General features: G+C 39.4%; 1 protein-coding gene across 1 annotated transcript in view; it reads left to right on the top strand.

Moving 5' to 3' along the window:
* Positions 1–16,512, top strand: part of LOC128655670 (zinc finger protein OZF-like) — a 43,301-nt gene extending 26,789 nt beyond the window's left edge. The window contains exons 7-8 of the mRNA XM_053709256.1: positions 12,194–12,283; positions 15,496–16,512. Coding sequence (XP_053565231.1) covers positions 12,194–12,283; positions 15,496–16,403 — 998 coding nt within the window. The 3' untranslated portion in view covers positions 16,404–16,512. The remainder of the gene's footprint in view (positions 1–12,193; positions 12,284–15,495) is intronic.
* The last annotated feature ends 7,144 nt before the right edge of the window (positions 16,513–23,656 follow it).

Genomic DNA, 23,656 nt, shown 5'->3' with positions numbered 1-23,656 from the left:
GGACAGGCTTAGAGTCCTTAAACTAGCTAATTCATTCATTTCGGAGGCCGTAGTACATTTAACCAAACTTACGGCTAAGAATTCAGGATTCGCCGTTCAGGCACGTAGGGCGCTGTGGCTAAAATCCTGGTCGGCTGATGTAACTTCTAAGTCCAAATTACTTAATATACCTTTCAAGGGGCAAACTTTATTTGGGCCCGGTTTGAAAGAAATTATCGCTGACATTACAGGAGGTAAGGGCCACGCTCTACCTCAAGACAAAGCCAAAGCTAAGGCTAGACAGTCTAATTTTCGTCCCTTTCGGAATTTCAAAGCAGGTGCAGCATCAACTTCCACTGCACCAAAACAGGAAGGAGCTGTTGCTCGTTACAGACAAGGCTGGAAACCTAACCAGTCCTGGAATAAGGGCAAGCAGGCCAGAAAACCTGCTGCTGCCCCTAAGACAGCATGAACCGAGGGCCCCCGATCCGGGACCGGATCTAGTGGGGGGCAGACTCTCTCTCTTCGCCCAGGCTTGGGCAAGAGATGTCCAGGATCCCTGGGCGCTAGAGATCATATCTCAGGGATACCTTCTAGACTTCAAATTATCTCCCCCAAGAGGGAGATTTCATCTGTCAAGGTTGTCAACAAACCAAATAAAGAAAGACGCGTTTCTACGCTGTGTACAAGATCTATTATTAATGGGAGTGATCCATCCGGTTCCGCGGTCGGAACAAGGACAAGGGTTTTACTCAAACCTGTTTGTGGTTCCCAAAAAAGAGGGAACTTTCAGGCCAATCTTGGATTTAAAGATCCTAAACAAATTCCTAAGAGTTCCATCGTTCAAAATGGAAACTATTCGGACAATCTTACCCATGATCCAAAAGGGTCAGTACATGACCACAGTGGATTTAAAGGATGCTTACCTTCACATACCGATTCACAAAGATCATTGCCGGTATCTAAGGTTTGCCTTCTTAGACAGGCATTACCAGTTTGTAGCCCTTCCATTCGGATTGGCTACGGCTCCAAGAATCTTCACAAAGGTTCTGGGTGCCCTTCTAGCGGTTCTGAGACCGCGAGGAATTTCGGTAGCTCCGTACCTAGACGACATTCTGATACAAGCTTCAAGCTTTCAAACTGCCAAGTCTCATACAGAGTTAGTTCTGGCATTTCTAAGGTCGCATGGATGGAAAGTGAACGAAAAGAAGAGTTCTCTCTTGCCTCTCACAAGAGTTCCATTCTTGGGGACTCTTATAGATTCTGTAGAAATGAAGATTTATCTGACAGAAGACAGATTAACAAAGCTTCTAAATACATGCCGTGTCCTTCATTCCATTCAACTCCCGTCAGTAGCTCAATGTATGGAGGTGATCGGCTTAATGGTAGCAGCAATGGACATAGTACCCTTTGCACGCCTACATCTCAGACCGCTGCAATTGTGCATGCTGAGTCAGTGGAATGGGGATTACTCAGATTTGTCCCCCACTCTGAATCTGGATCAAGAGACCAGAAACTCTCTTCTATGGTGGCTTTCTCGGCCACATCTGTCCAGGGGGATGCCGTTCAGCAGGCCGGACTGGACAATTGTAACAACAGACGCCAGTCTTCTAGGTTGGGGCGCTGTCTGGAATTCTCTGAAGGCTCAGGGACATTGGAGTCAGGAGGAAAGTCTCCTGCCAATAAACATTCTGGAATTGAGAGCAGTTCTCAATGCCCTTCTAGCTTGGCCCCAGTTAAAGACTCGGGGGTTCATCAGGTTTCAGTCGGACAACATCACGACTGTAGCTTACATCAACCATCAGGGAGGGACAAGAAGCTCCCTAGCAATGATAGAAGTATCAAAGATAATTCGCTGGGCAGAGTCTCACTCTTGCCATCTGTCAGCAATCCACATCCCGGGAGTGGAGAACTGGGAGGCGGATTTCTTGAGTCGCCAGACTCTTCATCCGGGGGAGTGGGAACTTCATCCGGAGGTCTTTGCCCAAATACTTCGACGTTGGGGCAAACCAGAGATAGATCTCATGGCGTCTCGCCAGAACGCCAAACTTCCTCGCTACGGATCCAGATCCAGGGATCCGGGAGCGGTTCTGATAGATGCTTTGACAGCACCTTGGAACTTCAGGATGGCTTATGTGTTTCCACCCTTCCCGCTGCTTCCTCGATTGATTGCCAAAATCAAACAGGAGAGAGCATCAGTGATTCTAATAGCGCCTGCATGGCCGCGCAGGACTTGGTATGCAGATCTAGTGGACATGTCATCCTGTCCGCCTTGGTCTCTACCTCTAAGACAGGACCTTCTGATTCAGGGTCCATTCAAACATCAAAGTCTAACTTCTCTGAAGCTGACTGCTTGGAAATTGAACGCTTGATTTTATCAAAACGTGGTTTTTCTGAGTCGGTTATTGATACCCTGATACAGGCTAGGAAGCCTGTTACCAGAAAGATTTACCATAAAATATGGCGTAAATACCTATACTGGTGTGAATCCAAAGATTACTCCTGGAGTAAGGTTAGGATTCCTAGGATATTGTCTTTTCTTCAAGAAGGTTTAGAAAAGGGTTTATCGGCTAGCTCATTAAAGGGACAGATCTCAGCTCTGTCCATCTTGTTACACAGGCGTCTGTCAGAAAATTCAGACATCCAGGCCTTTTGTCAGGCTTTAGCTAGGATCAAGCCTGTGTTTAAAACTGTTGCTCCGCCATGGAGTTTAAACTTAGTTCTTAACGTTTTACAGGGTGTTCCGTTTGAACCCCTTCATTCCATTGATATAAAATTGTTATCTTGGAAAGTTCTATTTTTAATGGCTATTTCCTCGGCTCGAAGAGTCTCTGAGTTATCAGCCCTACATTGTGATTCTCCTTATCTGATCTTTCACTCAGACAAGGTAGTTCTGCGTACTAAACCTGGGTTCTTACCTAAGGTTGTCTCTAACAGGAATATCAATCAAGAGATTGTTGTTCCATCATTGTGTCCAAATCCTTCTTCAAAGAAGGAACGTCTTCTACACAATCTGGATGTAGTTCGTGCCCTCAAGTTCTACTTGCAGGCAACTAAAGATTTTCGCCAAACTTCTTCCCTGTTTGTCGTTTATTCTGGACAGAGGAGAGGTCAAAAAGCTTCTGCTACCTCTCTCTCTTTTTGGCTTCGTAGCATAATACGTTTAGCCTATGAGACTGCTGGACAGCAGCCTCCTGAAAGAATTACAGCTCATTCCACTAGAGCTGTGGCTTCCACTTGGGCCTTTAAGAATGAGGCCTCTGTTGAACAGATTTGCAAGGCTGCAACTTGGTCTTCGCTTCATACTTTTTCCAAATTTTACAAATTTGACACTTTTGCTTCTTCGGAGGCTATTTTTGGGAGAAAGGTTCTTCAGGCAGTGGTTCCTTCTGTATAATGAGCCTGCCTATCCCTCCCGTCATCCGTGTACTTTTGCTTTGGTATTGGTATCCCAGAAGTAATGATGACCCGTGGACTGATCACACATAACAGAAGAAAACATAATTTATGCTTACCTGATAAATTCATTTCTTCTGTTGTGTGATCAGTCCACGGCCCGCCCTGTTTTTTAAGGCAGGTACATATTTTTAAATTATAATTCAGTCACCACTACACCCTTGGCTTCTCCTTTCTCGTTGGTCTTTGGTCGAATGACTGGAGGTGACGTAGAGGGGAGGAGCTATATAGCAACTCTGCTGGGTGAATCCTCTTGCACTTCCTGTAGGGGAGCAGATAATATCCCAGAAGTAATGATGACCCGTGGACTGATCACACAACAGAAGAAATGAATTTATCAGGTAAGCATAAATTATGTTTTTTGCCTAGAAACAGTTTCCTGAGGCTTTCCACTGTTATAGTATAAAAGTTACAGTTGGTGCAGTTAAAATTACAAACTGTGACATTCAGCTTCCCTCAGCAGTCCCCTGCATGCTATAGGACATCTCTGAAGGACTCAAAAGGCTTCAAAAGTAGGAGCTGTGGCAGTTGTTATGACTGTTTAAAAAACATATTTTTCGTTTTGTTAATCTGTTTTTTGTATTAAGGGGTTAATCATCCATTTGCAAGTGGGTGCAATGCTCTGCTAACTTGTTACATACACTGTCAAAATTTCGTTAGTTTAACTGCCTTTTTTCACTGTTATTTCAAATTTTGGCAAAATTTGTTTCTCTTAAAGGCACAGTAACGTTTTTTTATATTGCTTGTTAACTTGATTTAAAGTGTTTTCCAAGCTTGCTAGTCTCATTGCTAGTCTGTATAAACATGTCTGACATAGAGGAAACTCCTTGTTCATTATGTTTAAAAGCCATGGTGGAACCCCATAGGAGAATGTGTACTAAATGTATTGATTTCACTTTAAACAATAAAGATCAGCTGTTATCTTTAAAAGAATTATCACCAGAGGATTCTGACGAGGGGGAAGTTATGCCGACTAACTCTCCCCACGTGTCGGACCCTTTGACTCCCGCTCAAGGGACTCATGCTAAAATGGCGCCAAGTACATCAAAGACGCCCATAGCGATTACTTTACAAGACATGGCAGCGATCATGGATAATACCCTGTCAGCGGTATTAGCCAGACTGCCTGAATATAGAGGAAAGCGCGATAGCTCTGGGGTTAGACGTAATACAGAGCGCGCGGATGTTTTAAGGCCCATGTCTGATACTGCGTCACAATATGCAGAAGCTGAGGAAGGAGAGCTTCAGTCTGTGGGTGACGTCTCTGACTCGGGGAAACCTGATTCAGATATGTCTACTTTTAAATTTAAGCTTGAGAACCTCCGGGTGTTGCTTGGAGAGGTTTTAGCTGCTCTGAATGACTGTGACACAATTGCAGTGCCAGAGAAATTGTGTAGACTGGATAAATACTATGCAGTGCCGGTGTGTACTGACGTTTTTCCTATACCTAAAAGGTTTACAGAAATTATTAATAAGGAGTGGGACAGACCCGGTGTGCCGTTTTCCCCCCCCCTCCCATTTTTAGAAAGATTTTTCCAATAGTCGCCACCACACGGGACCTATGGCAGACGGTCCCTAAGGTGGAGGGAGCAGTTTCTACTTTAGCAAAGCGTACCACTATCCCTGTCGAGGACAGTTGTGCTTTTTCAGATCCAATGGATAAAAAATTAGAAGGTTACCTTAAGAAAATGTTTATTCAACAAGGTTTTATCCTGCAGCCCCTTGCATGCATTGCGCCTGTCACTGCTGCTGCGGCGTTCTGGTTTGAGTCTCTGGAAGAGGCCTTTCAGACAGCTACTCCATTGACTGAAATACTTGACAAGCTTGGAACACTTAAGCTAGCTAATTCTTTTGTTTCTGATGCCATTGTTCATTTGACTAAACTAACGGCTAAGAATTCTGGATTCGCCATCCAGGCGCGTAGGGCGCTATGGCTTAAATCCTGGTCAGCTGACGTGACTTCAAAGTCTAAATTACTTAACATTCCTTTCAAGGGGCAGACCCTATTCGGGCCTGGTTTGAAGGAAATTATTGCTGACATTACTGGAGGAAAGGGTCACACCCTTCCTCAGGACAGGGCCAAATCAAGGGCCAAACAGTCTAATTTTCGTGCCTTTCGAAACTACAAGGCAAGTGCAGCATCAACTTCCTCTGCTTCAAAACAAGAGGGAACTTTTGCTCAATCCAAGCTGGCCTGGAAATCTAACCAGGCTTGGAACAAAGGCAAGCAGGCCAGAAAGCCTGCTGCTGCCTCTAAAACAGCATGAAGGAACGACCCCCTATCCGGTAACGGATCTAGTAGGGGGCAGACTTTCTCTCTTCGCCCAGGCGTGGGCAAGAGATGTTCAGGATCCCTGGGCGTTGGAGATCATATCTCAGGGATATCTTCTGGACTTCAAAGCTTCCCCCCCACAAGGGAGATTTCACCTTTCGAGGTTATCTGTAAACCAGATAAAGAAAGAGGCATTCTTATGCTGTGTGCAAGACCTCCTAGTAATGGGAGTGATCCATCCAGTTCCACAGACGGAACAGGGACAGGGATTTTATTCAAATCTGTTTGTGGTTCCCAAAAAAGAGAGAACCTTCAGACCAATTTTGGATCTAAAGATCTTAAACAAGTTCCTCAGAGTTCCATCGTTCAAAATGGAAACTATTCGGACCACCCTACCTATGATCCAGGAGGGTCAGTTCATGACCACAGTGGATTTGAAGGATGCTTACCTTCACATACCGATTCACAAAGACCATCATCGGTTCCTAAGGTTTGCCTTTCTAGACAGGCATTACCAGTTTGGGGCTCTTCCCTTCGGGTTAGCTACTTATCGAGACGACATCCTGATACAGGCGTCAAATTTCCAAATTGCCAAATCTCATACGCACATAGTATTGGCATTTCTGAGGTCGCATGGGTGGAAAGTGAACGAGGAAAAGAGTTCTCTATCACCCCTCACAAGAGTGTCCTTCCTAGGAACTCTGATAGATTCTGTAGAAATGAAAATTTACCTGACGGAGTCCAGGTTATCAAAGCTTCTAAATTCCTGCCGTGTTCTTCATTCCATTCCGCGCCCGTCAGTAGCTCAGTGCATGGAAGTGATCGGCTTAATGGTAGCGGCGATGGACATAGTGCCATTTGCGTGCCTACATCTCAGACCGCTGCAATTATGCGTGCTAAGTCAGTGGAATGGGGATTACGCAGATTTGTCCCCTCTACTAAATCTGGATCAAGAGACCAGAGATTCTCTTCTCTGGTGACTATCTCGGGTCCATCTGTCCAAGGGTATGACCTTTCACAGGCCAGATTGGACAATTGTAACAACAGATGCCAGCCTTCTAGGTTGGGGTGCAGTCTGGAATTCCCTGAAGGCTCAGGGATCGTGGACAGGAGGAGAAACTCCTCCCAATAAATATTCTGGAGTTAAGAGCAATATTCAATGCTCTTCTAGCTTGGCCTCAGTTAGCAACACTGAGGTTCATCAGATTTCAGTCGGACAACATCACGACTGTGGCTTACATCAATCATCAAGGGGGGACCAGAAGCTCCCTAGCGATGTTAGAAGTATCCAAGATAATTCGCTGGGCGGAGACTCACTCCTGCCACCTATCAGCGATCCATATCTCAGGTGTAGAGAACTGGGAGGCGGATTTTCTAAGTCGTCAGACTTTTCATCCGGGGGAGTGGGAACTCCATCCGGAGGTGTTTGCTCAATTGGTTCATCGTTGGGGCAAACCAGAACTGGATCTCATGGCGTCTCGCCAGAACGCCAAGCTTCCTTGTTACGGATCCAGGTCCAGGGACCCAGAAGCGACGCTGATAGATGCTCTAGCAGCGCCTTGGTTCTTCAACCTGGCTTATGTGTTTCCACCGTTTCCTCTGCTCCCTCGACTGATTGCCAAAATCAAACAGGAGAGAGCATCTGTGATCTTGATAGCGCCTGCGTGGCCACGCAGGACCTGGTATGCAGACCTAGTGGACATGTCATCCTTTCCACCTTGGACTCTGCCTTTGAGACAGGACCTTCTAATACAAGGTCCTTTCAATCATCCAAATCTAATTTCTCTGAGGCTGACTGCCTGGAGATTGAACGCTTGATATTATCAAAGCGTGGCTTCTCAGAGTCAGTCATTGATACCTTAATACAGGCACGAAAGCCTGTCACCAGGAAAATATACCATAAGATATGGCGCAAATATCTTTATTGGTGTGAATCCAAGAATTACTCATGGGGTAAGGTTAGGATTCCTAGGATATTGTCTTTTCTCCAAGAGGGTTTGGAAAAAGGACTATCAGCTAGTTCTTTAAAGGGACAGATTTCTACTCTGTCTATTCTTTTGCACAAGCGTCTGGCAGAGGTTCCAGACGTTCAAGCATTTTGTCAGGCTTTGGTTAGAATTAAGCCTGTGTTTAAACCTGTTGCTCCCCCATGGAGCTTAAACTTGGTTCTTCAAGGAGTTCCGTTTGAACCCCTTCATTCCATTGATATCAAACTTTTATCTTGGAAAGTTCTGTTTTTGATGGCTATTTCCTCAGCTCGTAGAGTCTCTGAGTTATCGGCCTTACAATGTGATTCTCCTTATCTGATTTTCCATACAGATAAAGTAGTTCTGCGTACAAAACCTGGGTTTTTACCTAAGGTAGTTTCTAACAAGAATATCAATCAAGAGATTGTTGTTCCATCATTGTGTCCTAATCCTTCTTCAAAGAAGGAACGTCTGTTACATAATCTAGACGTAGTCCGTGCTTTAAAGTTTTACTTACAAGCGACTAAGGAGTTTCATCAAACATCTTCCCTGTTTGTCATTTACTCTTGACAGAGGAGAGGTCAAAAGGCTTCGGCAACCTCTCTTTCTTTTTGGCTTCGGAGCATAATACGCTTAGCCTACGAGACTGCTGGACAGCAGCCCCCTGAAAGAATTACAGCTCATTCTACTAGAGCTGTGGCTTCCACCTGGGCCTTTAAAAATGAGGCTTCTGTTGAAAAGATTTGCAAAGCGGCGACTTGGTCTTCGCTTCATACCTTTTCAAAATTTTACAAATTTGATACTTTTGCTTCTTCGGAGGCTATTTTTGGGAGAAAGGTTCTACAGGCAGTGGTCCCTTCCGTTTAAGTACCTGCCTTGTCCCTCCCATCATCCGTGTACTTTAGCTTTGGTATTAGTATCCCACAAGTAATGGATGATCCATGGACTGGATACACTTAACAAGAGAAAACATAATTTATGCTTACCTGATAAATTTATTTCTCTTGTAGTGTATCCAGTCCACGGCCCGCCCTGTCCTTTTAAGGCAGGTCTAAATTTTAATTAAACTACAGTCACCACTGCACCCTATGGTTTCTCCTTTCTCGGCTAGTTTCGGTCGAATGACTGGATATGGCAGTTAGGGGAGGAGCTATATAACAGCTCTGCTGTGGGTGATCCTCTTGCAACTTCCTGTTGGGAAGGAGAATATCCCACAAGTAATGGATGATCCGTGGACTGGATACACTACAAGAGAAATAAATTTATCAGGTAAGCATAAATTATGTTTTTTTGTCTTGTTTTAGATTTTCTCAAGGAGCTGTTTTCTAGGAATGTATTCAACTTCCTTCATGGCATTAGTAATAATTCTCTTACCATAACCCCTTTGAAGTAGCTTTTCACCCAGCCTATTGCACTCATCCTTATAATCATCACCCCTAGAGCAGTTTTGCTTCATTCTAATGAATTGCCCTTTCGATATAGCCCTGGAAATATTTTTTCGATGATTACTTGAAGAGTGCAGCAGTTTATTTTTGGCTTCCTGTAGGTCATTGTTTAAATTGTATTCCGAGTTTTATCCGTCATCAAAGTAATATCAAGATAGTTGACAGTGCTTTTATGCCACTTCATTGTAAATTTGATACCCATTTTGTTGGAATTGAGATATTCAAGAAAAGAGATTGCTTTTTCATGAGAACTCCTCCAGACCAAAATAAATATAAATCTTTTATAGAAGACCACCAAGGATCTAAATAGGTTTCAATCTCAAAAAATGTGGGATACCTCCCACCAACCTAAAAATAGGTTGGCATAGGAAGGGGCAAATGTGGCAACCTACACTCAAATTCAGAGAAATTATGCTCCAGTAGATATTGGATGATATTAACGAAAAGTTATCTGTTCTTGTTCAACATCAGTAGCAGTAACCAAAAAATATTCAATGTAGTCCCCTAGAATGGGATATTTAAGAGAAAAGAAAGACAACATCTATGGTTACCCAGCTGTGGCCATCCTTCCAATGGAAATCTCTGAGTAGATTTAAAAGATGGGTGGTATCTCTTAGATAGCTCCACAGCTGGGCAACCATAGGTTGCAAAATGCTATCAACCCACTCTGATAGTGGTTCAAGCACCGAATCGATGCCCAACACAATAGGTCTACCTCTTATGTCATCAAGGGATTTATGAACCTTGGGGAAATGATGGAATGCTGGTGTCTTAGGATACTGTACACATAGAAGTTCTGCTGTTTTGTTATCTATATAACCCCTTTCTTTTCCTTCGTCTACTAGGGACCTGATATGATCTTGTATAATTTGTGTAGGATTTCTTGGGATCAATGAATAGGTATCAGTGTCATTTAGTTGAAGCAGTGCTTCTGATATATAATCATCCCTTAGAAGGACCACTGTACTACCTCCTTTATCAGATTTTCTGATGATAATATTAATATTATTATTATATTAGCTGCATCCTAGGAGTACAAGTGACTCATAATTTCAAAGAGGGGGGTATGAGCTTTTAAATGAGGTGTCACTTGTCTCTCTAGCCAAAACATGATGAGACAGGGGCTCCATTATAACCCCCCCCCCACTCATGTTCAATAGCATTTTACATGCTGTAATCACATGGGAATTTGTCCCCTCATTCGAAAGTGCATATTCTACTCTTGAAATGAGGGGTCACTTGCCCCCTTGGGTTAAACAGCATTTTTTAATGCTGCTGCAGGTTATTACCATTTTTCCAGCCATCACCTTAATCTTATGGGGGCACCCCTCATTTAAAAGGGCATACCAATCTAGTTAAAACAAATAGAGAGATTGGGGGCTCTTTAGTAGCCCTCTTCCCTCACTCCTAGAAATCATTTTATTTCTAGTGGGACAGGTGAGCACCTTTTTTAATGGTGATCAGCTGTATCTTAGGGGGAAAGGGGGGTATGAACTTTCAAATGTGTGGTCACTTCTAGCCTAAATGGAAAACACCTGCAACTTAGAAGGACAAGTGACCCCTCATTTGAAAGGATAGAGTCTCTAGAACCTCTAGCCCAAACAGGAGAGAGATAGGGGCTGTTAGAACTACCCCCCCACACACACACTTAGGTTAAGAAGCATTTTTTGATGCTGCTGCAGTTAATACTAGTAATATTTATAGTTGTAATGAGGATTCACTATAACTTTTTTTATTATATAGCTGAAATTTTAATACCCCGTCGTGCTCTGGCCACCCACATCAAATTAATTTTTTGTGAGCAAACGGTTTGAAATATTCTCCAATCAGCGCTCTAGCTGTACAGCAAAAAAAGTATTGGAGCAGAACATTTTTTATCCAAAATCAGCTCTCCGACATCCTTCAGAGAGACTGCAATGAAATGTGAAGCCTAAGAGAATATACTGTTAAGATCCACAAGATAAAAATTAATACAATGATGTCCAAATCCAATACGAGATAGAAAATCCCTTAAAGTATGTGATGTAAATAAGCTGTGGAGTCTCTTATGCTTGGCATTTCATTACAGTCTCTCTGATGGATGGCTAAGAGCTGATTTCGGATAACATTTTTCTGTTCCCATACAGAACCTTTTTTATTTTTTAATCGATACTTCAGATTTTTTCTCCCCATTCATATTTTTATTGTACTTGTATAACGAGTCTGATGGACGCACAACACAGGCAAGTGTAAGTGTGTGTCATGTCTGAGGAAAGCAGGGCACAGGTGAGTGTATATGTTTGCTGACGCTTGGCATGGGTTAGTTTAAAGGGGATTTAAAGGGGTAGGTGAGTGTACAGGTGTGATGTGTCTTAGGGGCTCAAGCCTAAGGTGAGTCTTTGTGTGTGAAGTGTCTGCCGGATGCAGGGCACAGGTGCGTGTAGGTATATGATGTGTCTGAGGGACCAGGGCACAGGTGAGTGTAAGTGTATGACATGCCTGAGGGAAGCAAGGCATAGGTGAGTGTAAGTGTATGACATGTCTAAGGGAAGCACGGCATAAGTGAGTGTAAGTGTATGACATGTCTAAGGGAAGCACGGCATAGGTGAGTGTATGTGTGTGATGTGTCTGAGGGATGCAGGTCACAGGTGAGTGTACATTTGTAACATATCTGGGGTAAGCAGGATACAGGCGAGTATATGTGTGACATGTCTAAGGTATGCAGGGCACTGGTTGGTTTATGTGTGTCACATGTCTGCAGAATGTAGGGCACATAAGTGTTTGTGTGTTTGGTATGTTTTGAAGGACGCAGGGTACATGTGAGTTTGTATATGTAACATATCTGGTAAGCAGGTAAGGAAATGTGTATTACATGTCTAAAAAAAAGCAGGGCATATGTGAGTGTAGGTGTGTGATTGTCTGATGGGCACAGATGAGTGTATGTGTATGGTGTTTTTAAGGAGCGCAGGTGAGTTTACATGTGTATGAGGTATGCAGGACACAGGTGAATGTAATATCTGAATTTCATACACGTACTGTTTCCTGGTGCAGTGCTCAAAACCTAAAATGTGACCATATTTATATGATCTGTACAGGTGATGTTAAGACTGAACAAACAAATGATCTGTATGTAAAAATTCAACTGGAAGCTGTGAAGCAGGAAATTAGTGACAATATCAGTACAGGTGAGTGCACGTGTGTGATGTGTCTGAGGGATACAGATAACCTGCTCCACTAGGCACAGGGAGTTTTTTTTAGTTTTTTAAGGGGATGTCTATTTTTGAGCCCCTTCATCATAAGGCTATGACATCCTAACTTCCAGTGTGATATTCAGATTACTTTTCCCCTTTTTTTTATTAAAGACAAAAATAACTTTGTCATGAAATGTTTGTATTGTGTACATAAAGACCATTTTTCTTAACATCCATTAGCAACATTACTGAAAACTGTATTAAACACACCAGGCCCCTGCAATGAACCTTTGGGTACGCCACTACATACTGCCCTATTACATTGTACTTATTAATTAAAATTCTCTGTTCTTTATGTTTTAACTGAGATTATAACCAGATGCAACCTGGAATTAAACTAATCAAGGGATAGAATAACCCCAGCATCAGAATTGTCAAGAAAATGGGCTTTGGCACCTGAGAAAATGCCTTGGTCTTGCACACTGGACAGCTACACATCTTCCCTTTGCTTTGCCTGCAGTTGTGGCACTGATACTTTCGCTAACTTTGTCTCTTTGTAGCAGAAAGAGTGGGCAATTCTTTCAGTTGACTGGTCTTGGAGGTCTGTGGCTTGTAAGAGAGCTGAGATTGAGGGATTTGCATCCAATTTCCCATCCAACTCCCATTAGTTCTTGTCTTTCCTGATCCAGCCTCCTCTCTGATATCGCAGTCCCATGTAACATTGGTATTGCCGCCCATTACACTACCAGAGTGTAATATGTTGCGTCCTGAAATGACTCTAATGTTTTGTTTTCAGAATCTTTCCTGTATTCCTAACAGGATTTTTTATAAGGGATCACAATTGCAGAACTCTAGAAATAATTTCCTCTTAATATAATGATGTGTATCACAGTAGGTTAATATGTTACCAGTATTGAGGAGGATTGGCAACAGAGTTTAACCTTTGTGAATGTTTGTTTGAGTTAGGCTTGTTAGTGTTAAGCTTTACAAGAAATAACACCAGAAATTAAATACCCTTGATGGATTCGTAATATATCAAGTCAGATGAATACTGTAAGTACTTGTTCCAGTAACTGAGGAAAGCTAGCTAGGCAATGAGCAGCTAGTTATATGAATACACTACACAGTCTATGCAATGGGTAATTGCATATAAGTCCGTAAGTATGGTTATCACGTATTACCTTTAGCAAGTCTGTATGGAAGCCAGTACTGTCCTGCAAGCCAGTAGTCCGATTCTGTGAGAGCTTGTTTTCCTCTGCAGTAGTGACTGCAGCGTCTGTGAAGCGAAGCGAGCCCTCTGTTACGCCACAGAGGGGCGTGTCAATGTTCCGGTCTCCGTTCCTGTCACGGAGTTCCGATATCAGGTAAATCCAGGAGTTCAACAAGTGCGGTATTTACAGTGCTGTAGAGGATTTGTCTGCCTGAGACTTTAGTAGGAATCCCTTCAATTTTCTTATCATACCCAGTATAGGAGGAACGATGCTTTGAATTCAGCAGCAGCGTTATTAGACTCTCAATCTCCAGAATTATCCGGTCACTGGATGGGTAATATGAGCCTCTTTTAGAATAGGTAGATAGGTTGTAGGGTATAACTTGTGGCAGTAGAAAAAGGTAGAGTAGGAGCTGTTTCCTGACACAACTCACAAGTTTGCTAACAAATTGCTAAGCACCTGGTTACAGGTGCAGTGGGAATTTGTAGACTAAGTAGGAGGGGTTAGCTTAAAGAAACAGTCCTGACACAGAGATTGTGGGTGACATCACCAGCAGTCCCATGTAACATTGGAAGTGCCGCCCATTACACTACCAGCGATTGTGGCTTGCAGTGAGGGGGATCGCCGACAACATCATTGGTATGGCGATCCTCCTTCATGACGAGAATGGGTCATCTTGTGCTCACAGCCAGAGATTTACATGATGACCTGTTCTAGAACAGGTTAAGTAAAACACATATATTTCTGAATTTAGTGTACAGTTTGTCTCCTTAACCCCTCAGAAACCATGTTTTTTTTTTATCATGTGGCCTCTTAAAAAAATAACTCTCTTCTTAATTTTTTAGGCTGTCTTTGTTTTGAATTTTTTTTTAAGCCTTGTAGTTCCCCATACAGAAAAGGAGAGTTATTATATGTAATCTAAAAAGGAGAAAAGCTTTGCAGGATTATTCTACCTTTAAGTAAATTCTGTTATTTAATAATAATGACTTTGGCCTCAATTTCAAACCTCCAATGTTTTAAGACACTTTAAGAATCATTTATCATCAAAATACATTTATCTTCACTATAAATGCATATAGTACAGCATGTAGTGAAGAGGAAACAAGCTATATAAGAGGCATTATAAATGCAAATAACTAAAGCACTATTTGTGCACAAAAGCAAAAGTTGTGTGGCTAAATATTTTTTAATTACATCATAAAAAAACAGAATTAATTCCAGAAATATATATTTTATATATTTTCTTATGTTCACTACATAGTTATTTTAAACATTATAGATTACTTTTTTATATGAAAAGAAAAACTGATGTGAAGAAAATATTTATTGCAAATAAAGAACGTGGTATAAATTCAACAATCAACAAAAATAAAACTGAATGCTTTGTGCACACAAGTAATAGTTCTAAAGAGTAGTTTTAAAACTGATCATTAAATTACAAAAGCTCTAAATACATTTAAATATAGGCAAAAAAATTATAACAGCATTCAGTTCTGAGGAATACTTAAAAATTGTAATAAATAAATAAATATATATATATATATATATATATATATATATATATATATATATATATATATATATATATATATATATATATATATATATATATATATATATATAAAACCAACCTGACTCCATCTTGCCTGTACTTCTCCATTTTGTATCTATTCAGCCATTCTGAACTAATACTAACCTGATGTTATGCTACAAAATTTAGTCTTTTGACATTTGCTATTAGAATACATTTTTTTATCTGGTTGCTAAGTATAACCATGCACTTGCTAGCATAAACATGGTCTCATTCATACTGTCTTATCTTTCTACCAAGGTCAGCGCTTCATAGTTTTTAGCTTTTTACATAAACAATTTAAAGCATTCATTCAATTAAAATGCTTTCAAGATAAAATAGTTATGTTAATAAATAACATTACTCCCATTGTATTTCTTGTTGTTAATAAATAACATTTCTTCCATTGTATTTCTTGTCAACAGAGGAATTTACAAACTGCAACTTTTCTGGTCATGGTAAAAGTGATGATACTTCTTTTAATCTTCTTCAACATCAAAGAAGCCGCATGGGAAATTTATGTTCTGAATCAGCTCCTAGTAATCATGTGAAAATTCATACAGAAAATAAAGTATTTTCATGTTCAGAATGTGGAAAATGTTTTATTCAGAAATCACGTCTTATTACGCATCAGAAAAATCATACCGGAGAGAAAGCATTTTCATGTTCTGAATGTGGGAAATGTTATACTTGGAAATCAGAGCTTATAAGACATCAGAAGATTCATACAGGAGAGAAAGAATTCTCATGTTCTGAATGTGGGAAATGTTTTACTCAGAAATCATCGCTTCTTAATCATCAGAAAATTCATACAGGGAAGAAAGCGTTTTCATGTTCTGAATGTGGGAGATTTTTTACCCTGAAAGAACGTCTAATTACACATCAGAAAATGCATACAGGAGAGAAAGCATTTTCATGTTCTCACTGTGGTAAATGTTTTAATCATAAATCATATCTTATTATACATCAGAAAATCCATACAGGGGAAAAAGAATTTTCATGTTCTGACTGTGGGAAATGTTTTATTCAGAAATCAAATCTTATTATGCATCAGAAAATTCATACAGGAGATAAAACTTTTTTATGTTCTGACTGTGGAAAATGTTTTACTCAGAAATCAAATCTTATCATGCATCAGAAAATTCATACAGGGGAAAAAGCATTTTCATGTTCTGAATGTGGAAAAAGTTTTACCCTCAAAGGGCACCTTGTAACTCATCAGAAAATTCATACAGGGGAAAAGGCATTTTCATGTTCTGAATGTGGAAAAAGTTTTACCCTAAAAGGGCATCTTGTTACTCATCAGAAAATTCATATTAAAGGAAATCCGTGAAATCATAGCTTAAAGTACTTTAGGGACTTTATTTCTATACTTTCTGCCTTATTAAACTCTGTTCCCCAATCCCTTTCAGAAAATAACCTTTTTTCAGGACATTTTTTTAGCCACCTAGTTGTGTTTTATTGTACTCTTAATACCCTTACCATCCTGGCTTCGCTACTCTGTGAACACCCAGTAAACTCAAAAAGGCTTGTCTCTTCCACACCATGCATATCAAGCACTTTAGGTTGTTTGCTCTAGACGCCAGGTGCTTCACCATTAAAGTTACTGGACATAAATGGGTGGGGCTAATTGCTATGCCTGGGAAAACTGTGTAATCTGGACACTGGGGGAACGCAGGGGACAGTATTTAATTTTGTTTGTTTACATTTGTACTGTATAAAAACCCTGTGTCTTGACTATTAAAATTGGTTACTCTCTACTGCGCTAAGCCTTGTCTAGTATTTGTATGGGAGATCTTTTTTACTACATAGCTTAATCACTGCGGAGTAGCACTCCCAAACACAGGAACACTGGTCGTCTCTGGTTGCACCTGGAAAAGGGTGTGCAGCACAGCGGGACTGCTCTGGACCTCATCTCAGGGTACAAGCTTCCAGGTACTGTCACACACACGCATAATAAAAGCATCAACAGTGAAATAAAATCATGGATCCATGAAAACAACTTGATAAATTAAAAACACAAGTTGAGCACAAATGTACACAATTTAAAAACAAATAATAAAACAATATTAGAAGGCAAGACAAAGTCTCTAGAATGATAGATACTGTGATGACCAGGGTTATCCAACCCTGCGCCAGTCATTTGGCACAGAAAGGGTTATCAGACCCCTTCTACTCTCACTAATATGTCACAATCTAGCCACACCAGGCAAGCTTGTGATTTAGTTCAGTGGGTGCAAGGGTTAACAACACTCCAGTCTGTACTAGACGTAAAAGAAATGCCCAAAACTCCCCTTTAATGCTACCCACACTAAACTAACTATAATATATAGCTGCCACCACTTAAGATTATATGATATGGGAAATCTTAAGGAAACCCCAGATTTACACATTAACTCTTTGAATACAATTTATCAGAAAATAACTTAAAATATACAGTTCTAATATTCCAGTCTCTTTCAGTAACGTGGTTCAATTATTAGACAAAGGCCAAAGCTTAATAAATGAATTATTTATTATGCCAAAAATATTATGCACAATGCATTATTAATAAAAAAAAAGTTGTTACAAATAAAATTACACACAGCAAACAGGTTAAAATAAAATGAAGAAAATAACAGACCTAATACTTTCCTAGCTTATAAGTCTGCCCCAGGGAGATGGGCAAGAGAAGATGGTCACTCACGCTGTTACAGCCTTCAATGTAGAATGAACAATCTTATAGTTAAAAACAAAATTCTTATACCTATTTTCCAGAGATCAAGTTGCCTGACCACACCCTCCTGGGCGGGCTAAGAAACCCCCCTGTCTTTATGACCTTCAATAAACTAAGTCTTTGCCTGAAATTATAGAACCCATTATAATTTCTGCTAGGTAAATCTATTTTCATATATACTGACCGGCAATTTCTTAGTTTCATTGGGAGAATCAATTTGATACCAGATATGACAGGGTTGTCATACTTCCCTTCATTTAATTTCATAATATGTTTTAAACATTATACTACATGAAACCCATGTCCCTTTATTGACCTTATCAGTTTCTGTGACTGAGGCACTGTTTTGCATCATGCCCTCTGCTGACAGCCTGAGCCATAAAGGTCTGTTCCTGTGTACTACACAGGATTTATGAGGGGTTCTGGTACATCAAAGAAAACACAAACACACAGTTCTTCTTGAAAAACAAATCTTTTTTAGCTCACAGGCTAAACAGAATTAATCCCTTAGCAGCTAAATCCTGAGGTATTCGTGACAGATACCCTATCAAAGTTTGTGATATAAGGTGCACCTTGTTAAAGTGTTTAAATGCGTGGAGGTGATAAATATCCAAATGTGAAAAAAAATAGTTAAAAGGTACATTCAACGTGAGTGGAAAAATGGAAAAAACTCCTTAAAAAAATCAACTCCTTAGAAAATAAAAAACAAAATGCAAAAAATTATGAAGATACAAAAATAAAAAAAAATAAAAAATAACTTGCTGTGAATGAAATGTTCCAAATGTGGCCAGGTTCAAATCCCTTGGAGTGTGGGTGGGTGGTGGTTCTTCTATAGTTCCTAGATGTTTGATCGTAACAATCCTAAAGTGTCCTGTAAAAAAATATACAACAATAGTGCAGAGCGGCTATAACACCTTGGTGGGGTATAAAAATAGGCTTACCAGTTGTCAACGCTTTTCAGCCCTCAAATTAGGCCTTTAGCAAGACTAGAAACTGGAGATACCTGGTAGCCTTATATAGGGGATAATCAATCTTAATTGGAGACTGGTTCATTTGGGCGCCAAACTCTGTTGAGATCTGCCCACCTCCTGTTTGTCATTATTGCCATGATCGATAGTCTGTGCATTTACAAAACCGGAGGTTACGTTTATGCCGGAAGTGACGTTGTTTATTGACGTTGCTTCCGTTATCTGTTATGCCGATATTCTAAGTAAATTTTGGCTTCCTGCATCAATTAACTCTTATACTGTTAATATTGTATTCTAACTAGCCAGTGATGAGTATCCACAATGCTGCTACCCGATCTAGTCGCATCTATGCCGGTTATGTCGTCTGCGTTGTTTTTTATTCGTTTTTTACAATCCAGACATCATATCTGGCCTGGCTGCACATTTATGCAAATATATGTGACTGTTATGGTCATAGGGTGTATCGGAGTGTGTAGCAATAGTCCTCGTAAAGGACTAATACTAGTATTATTATAAGCCGAAAAAAGTGAATGTGGATCTATAGTATTTATGAAAGTGGGAAGTAAAAACAAAGATTAAAAACGTTAAAATCGTTGAACTTGTGTGTTAGAAGTGTACATTAAATGCATACATTAGAAACATACATTAAAAACATAAGAGGGTTATATATAAATGGGTTATATATAACTTAATAAAATAAAAAATATACCTGCAGAGACCCAAATGTCTCACAAAGTGTGATAGAATGTGTGCAAGATAGATAAATCTATGGGATGCTCAAGAATGTTAATTTAAAAATGTTAACTTAAAAAGAGGTGTGGAAGTAAACTTTGCAAGTTCTATGTGGACTTACATCTAAATAAATTATAGGAGAAATACTTGCCCATCAAATTGAATTTGGGAATTGTCAGCAGTCCTATTTTAGATGGGTTAGAGTGAGCGATGGTATAGCTCCCATAGCTATATATAATGTGTACAAGATGGGTACTCTTACATATTGTATCCAGTATGTATGTATGTCTCTCTCTATCTCTCTCTCTATATATATATATATATATATATATATATATATATATATATATATATATATATATATAGTAATCCAATTTGGATCAGGTCAAAAATCAAATTGGGGATAGTTAATACTGAGGTGTCTATGTATAAAAAAAAACTTGTAGTCATACTTGGACAGAAATGGAGAGTGGGTAAATGTCTTGCTCCCTGATGAAGGGCAGGCATGCCTGCGCGAAACATGTCAGGTGTTTTGATGTCTGACTTTGTCTAAACCTGTGGATCAATAAAACCTTCTTGACTACAACAGCACTTTGATTGCCCGTGCAGTGTTTGCTTTTGTCATACTTATATATATATATATATATATATATATATATATATATGTGTGTGTGTGTGTGTAATCTTATTACCTCACTTGTTTATGTGCACCTGCCAAGCGACCTTTCTCATTTTGCACACACACACATATATATCACACATATATATATATATATATATATATATACACCTGTATATATATATATATATATATATATACACACACAGTTATGTGAAAAAGAAAGCACACCGTCTTTGAATTCTATGGTTATACGCATAAGGACATAAAAAATCATCCGGTCCTTAGCAGGTCTTAAAATTAGGTAAGCACAACCTCAGATGAACAACACATGACATGTTACACTGTGTCATGATTTATTTAACAAAAATAAAGCCATGTGTAAGAAACGAAGTACACCCTTGGTGCTTTGGAGACTAAGTAGCAGCCAGGAGCTGTCAATCAAATGCCCTTGATTAATTGATTATCAGCAAGTGTGACCACATCTATAAAAGCCAAAGTTTTAGCAGTTTGATGGTCTGGAGCACAATGCCAAGGTGGAAATACATCAGCAATTATCTTAGAGTAGCAATTGTTGCTGCCCATCAATCTGGTAAGTGTTATAAGGCCATTTCCAAACAATTGAAAGTCCATCATTCTATAGTGAGAAAGATAATTCACAAGTGGAAAACATTAAAGACAGTTGACAATCTTCCAAGGAGTGGGCATCCAAGCAAATTCACCCCAATGTCAGACAGTGCAATTCTCAGACAAATTGCAAAAATCCCAAGAGTTAAATCTCAGACTCTACAAGCCTCAGCATGTTAAATGTTAAAGTTCTTGACAGTATAATTACAAAAAGACTGAACAAGTATGGAATGGTTGCCAGGAGAAAGCATCTTCTTAAAAAGAACATGGCAGCACGACTTAGGTTTGCAAAGTTGTATCTGAACAAACCACCAGACTTCTGGAACAATGTCCTTTGGACAGATGAGACCAAAGTGGAGATGTTTGGCCATAATGCACAGCCCCACATTTGGCGAACACCAAACAAAGCATACCAGCACACACATCACATATATATATATATATATATATATATATATATATATATATATATATATATATATATATATATATATATATATATATATATATATATATATATATACGTAGTGAAGGATTTTAAACTCACCTTTTACCTCCCCCTAATTTTAAATGTTGTTGTATTTTCCCCCGAAATCAACTTCACCCAGCAGTGATTCAAACCTTCTCCCAGCTGAGTGGCAAAAACCACATAACAGTCTGTCCTGGGATGGTTATGAATCACTGCACTAACCCTAGCTAAGTTTATAAGCTGTGTGAACAGCGATGCTTTGGCGTAAAGGGATTCTGCTGAAAAGCAGACTTGAAGTAAAAAGGTGTGTCATTGTGAACCTAATTTGCATATCTTACACAGAATCCTTTGCTGCATTGTAAACAAAGTAATTCAGAGTTTTTTTGTGGGGAAAACAAGCCTTCTGGCCTGTCTAGATTTGTTAATGAACTACACAATGAGTTATTTTCTCTATATTTTGTGCGTAGTGGAGGATTTTAAACTCACCTTTTACCTCCCCCTAATTTTAAATGTTGTCTTTGCCCCAAAAACAACTTCACCCAGCATTGATTCAAACCTTCTCCCAGCTCATGAGTGGCAAAAAACACGAAACAGTCTGTCCTGGGATGGTTATGAATCACTGCACTAACCCTAGCTAAGCTTATAAGCTGTGTGAACAGTGATGCTTTGGCGTAAAGGGAATCTTTAAAGGTGTGTCATTGTGAACCTAATTTGCATATCTTATCCAGAATCCTTTGCTGCATTGGAAACAATGTAATTCAGAGGTTTTCTGTGGGAAAAACAAGCCTTCTGGCCTGTCTAGATTTGTTAATGAACTACACAATGAGTTATTTTCTCTCTCTCTCTCTCTCTCTCTCTCTCTCTCTCTCTCTCTCTATATATATATATATATATATATATATATATATATATATATATATATATATATATATATATATATATATATATATATAAAAATATATATATATATATATATATATATATATATATATATATATATATATATATATATATATACATACATACAGTATATATGATAATCCAAGGAGAGGTGCACTGCAGCAAATAAACCTAAATCCACTTGAAATAAAAAGTTCCAAATTTATTTGCAAAAGATTTAAAAGCATTGGCTGTTATCCTTTCCACCAACACCCACTCTCCAATGTGCCACAGCGGGAGACGAGAACGGTATACCCCTCCAGCTGATCCGCTAATTTGGTGTTTTCATTGTGTGCCTCTCTAACACAGTTGCTATTTTGTATCATATATATATATATATATATATATATACATATATACATACATACATACAGTATATATATATATATATATATATATATATATATATATATATATATATATATATATATATATATATATATATGTTTTTTTCTTTCCTGAATTAAGTTTTTTTAAAGGGACACTAAAATTAAACTAATGATTAAGACAGAAAATGCAAATTAATTATTATTATTATTGTAATTTATTTGTAAAGCGCAAACATAACACATCACTGTAACATTAAAACTTTCCAATTAACTTTCAATATCAAATTGTGCAGTTTTTTTATATGCACACTTTTTGAGGCTTCTCTTCACAGTATATATGTCAGTTGATGTCTTTTGCATGATACAGGGGCAGGGGAATTAAAGGAATCTTGAAAATTTGTCAGGAAAAAAAAAATCTGTTTATTTGAAATTTAAAGTAAGTGTTACTGCATTGTCTTTTTATTATGCACTTGTTGTTATGTAATTATACCGTGTTAATGGTCCATTACTATTGGGAATATCACTCCTGCCCAGCAGGAGGCGGCAAAGAGCATCACAGCAAAGCTGTTAAATATCTCCTTCCTTCCTTCCCACCCCAGTCATTCTCTTTGCCTACGTTAGAGCAAGGAAGTGGTAAAGTAAGGTGTCTGGAAAGATTCTTCAATCAAGATTTTATTATTTTTTAACAGTACAAGCTTGTGATGTTTGTTCTACTAGGGTGTAGCCATAGTCCACATCAGTCTCTTCAGTAGAGCAGTGGCTTTTAAGCAATGGGAACTTGTGGGGTACAATCCTCACTGTGCCTCCCATGTAGTTAATGCTGCCCTAATACTGAAAGCCTGAGTAAGATTACTCAGTCTTTATCTCTGTTTCCACAGGTCCATGTGAGGGAGAAGACCTCTCAAACCTAGTGAGCTGCCTTGCTGCCAGGCAGACTTTATTGAGGTAAGTGCTATTTTTCTTTTTCTGGGGCTGCTCAAGAAAAAGATGTCACTTTACTATTCATTTTAATGGGACACTGAATAGGGCCCAAAGCAAAGTAATGGGCTTATTTTAGGCAGTGGTGCAGGCACTGGGGACGAGGAGATGGCCTCATTTTTATGGTGGTTTGTGTTTACTTGCTCCCGGCGTTTTATTTACATTAATGTAATCATGCCGACCAGGAGTTTAATGCGTTACGCTCACGA

The sequence above is a fragment of the Bombina bombina genome, chromosome 4, assembly GCF_027579735.1.
Source record: "Bombina bombina isolate aBomBom1 chromosome 4, aBomBom1.pri, whole genome shotgun sequence".
In the NCBI taxonomy this organism is placed as follows: domain Eukaryota; kingdom Metazoa; phylum Chordata; class Amphibia; order Anura; family Bombinatoridae; genus Bombina; species Bombina bombina.
Note: the sequence above shows the minus strand (reverse complement) of the source record. Positions and strands in the feature narration are given on the sequence as shown.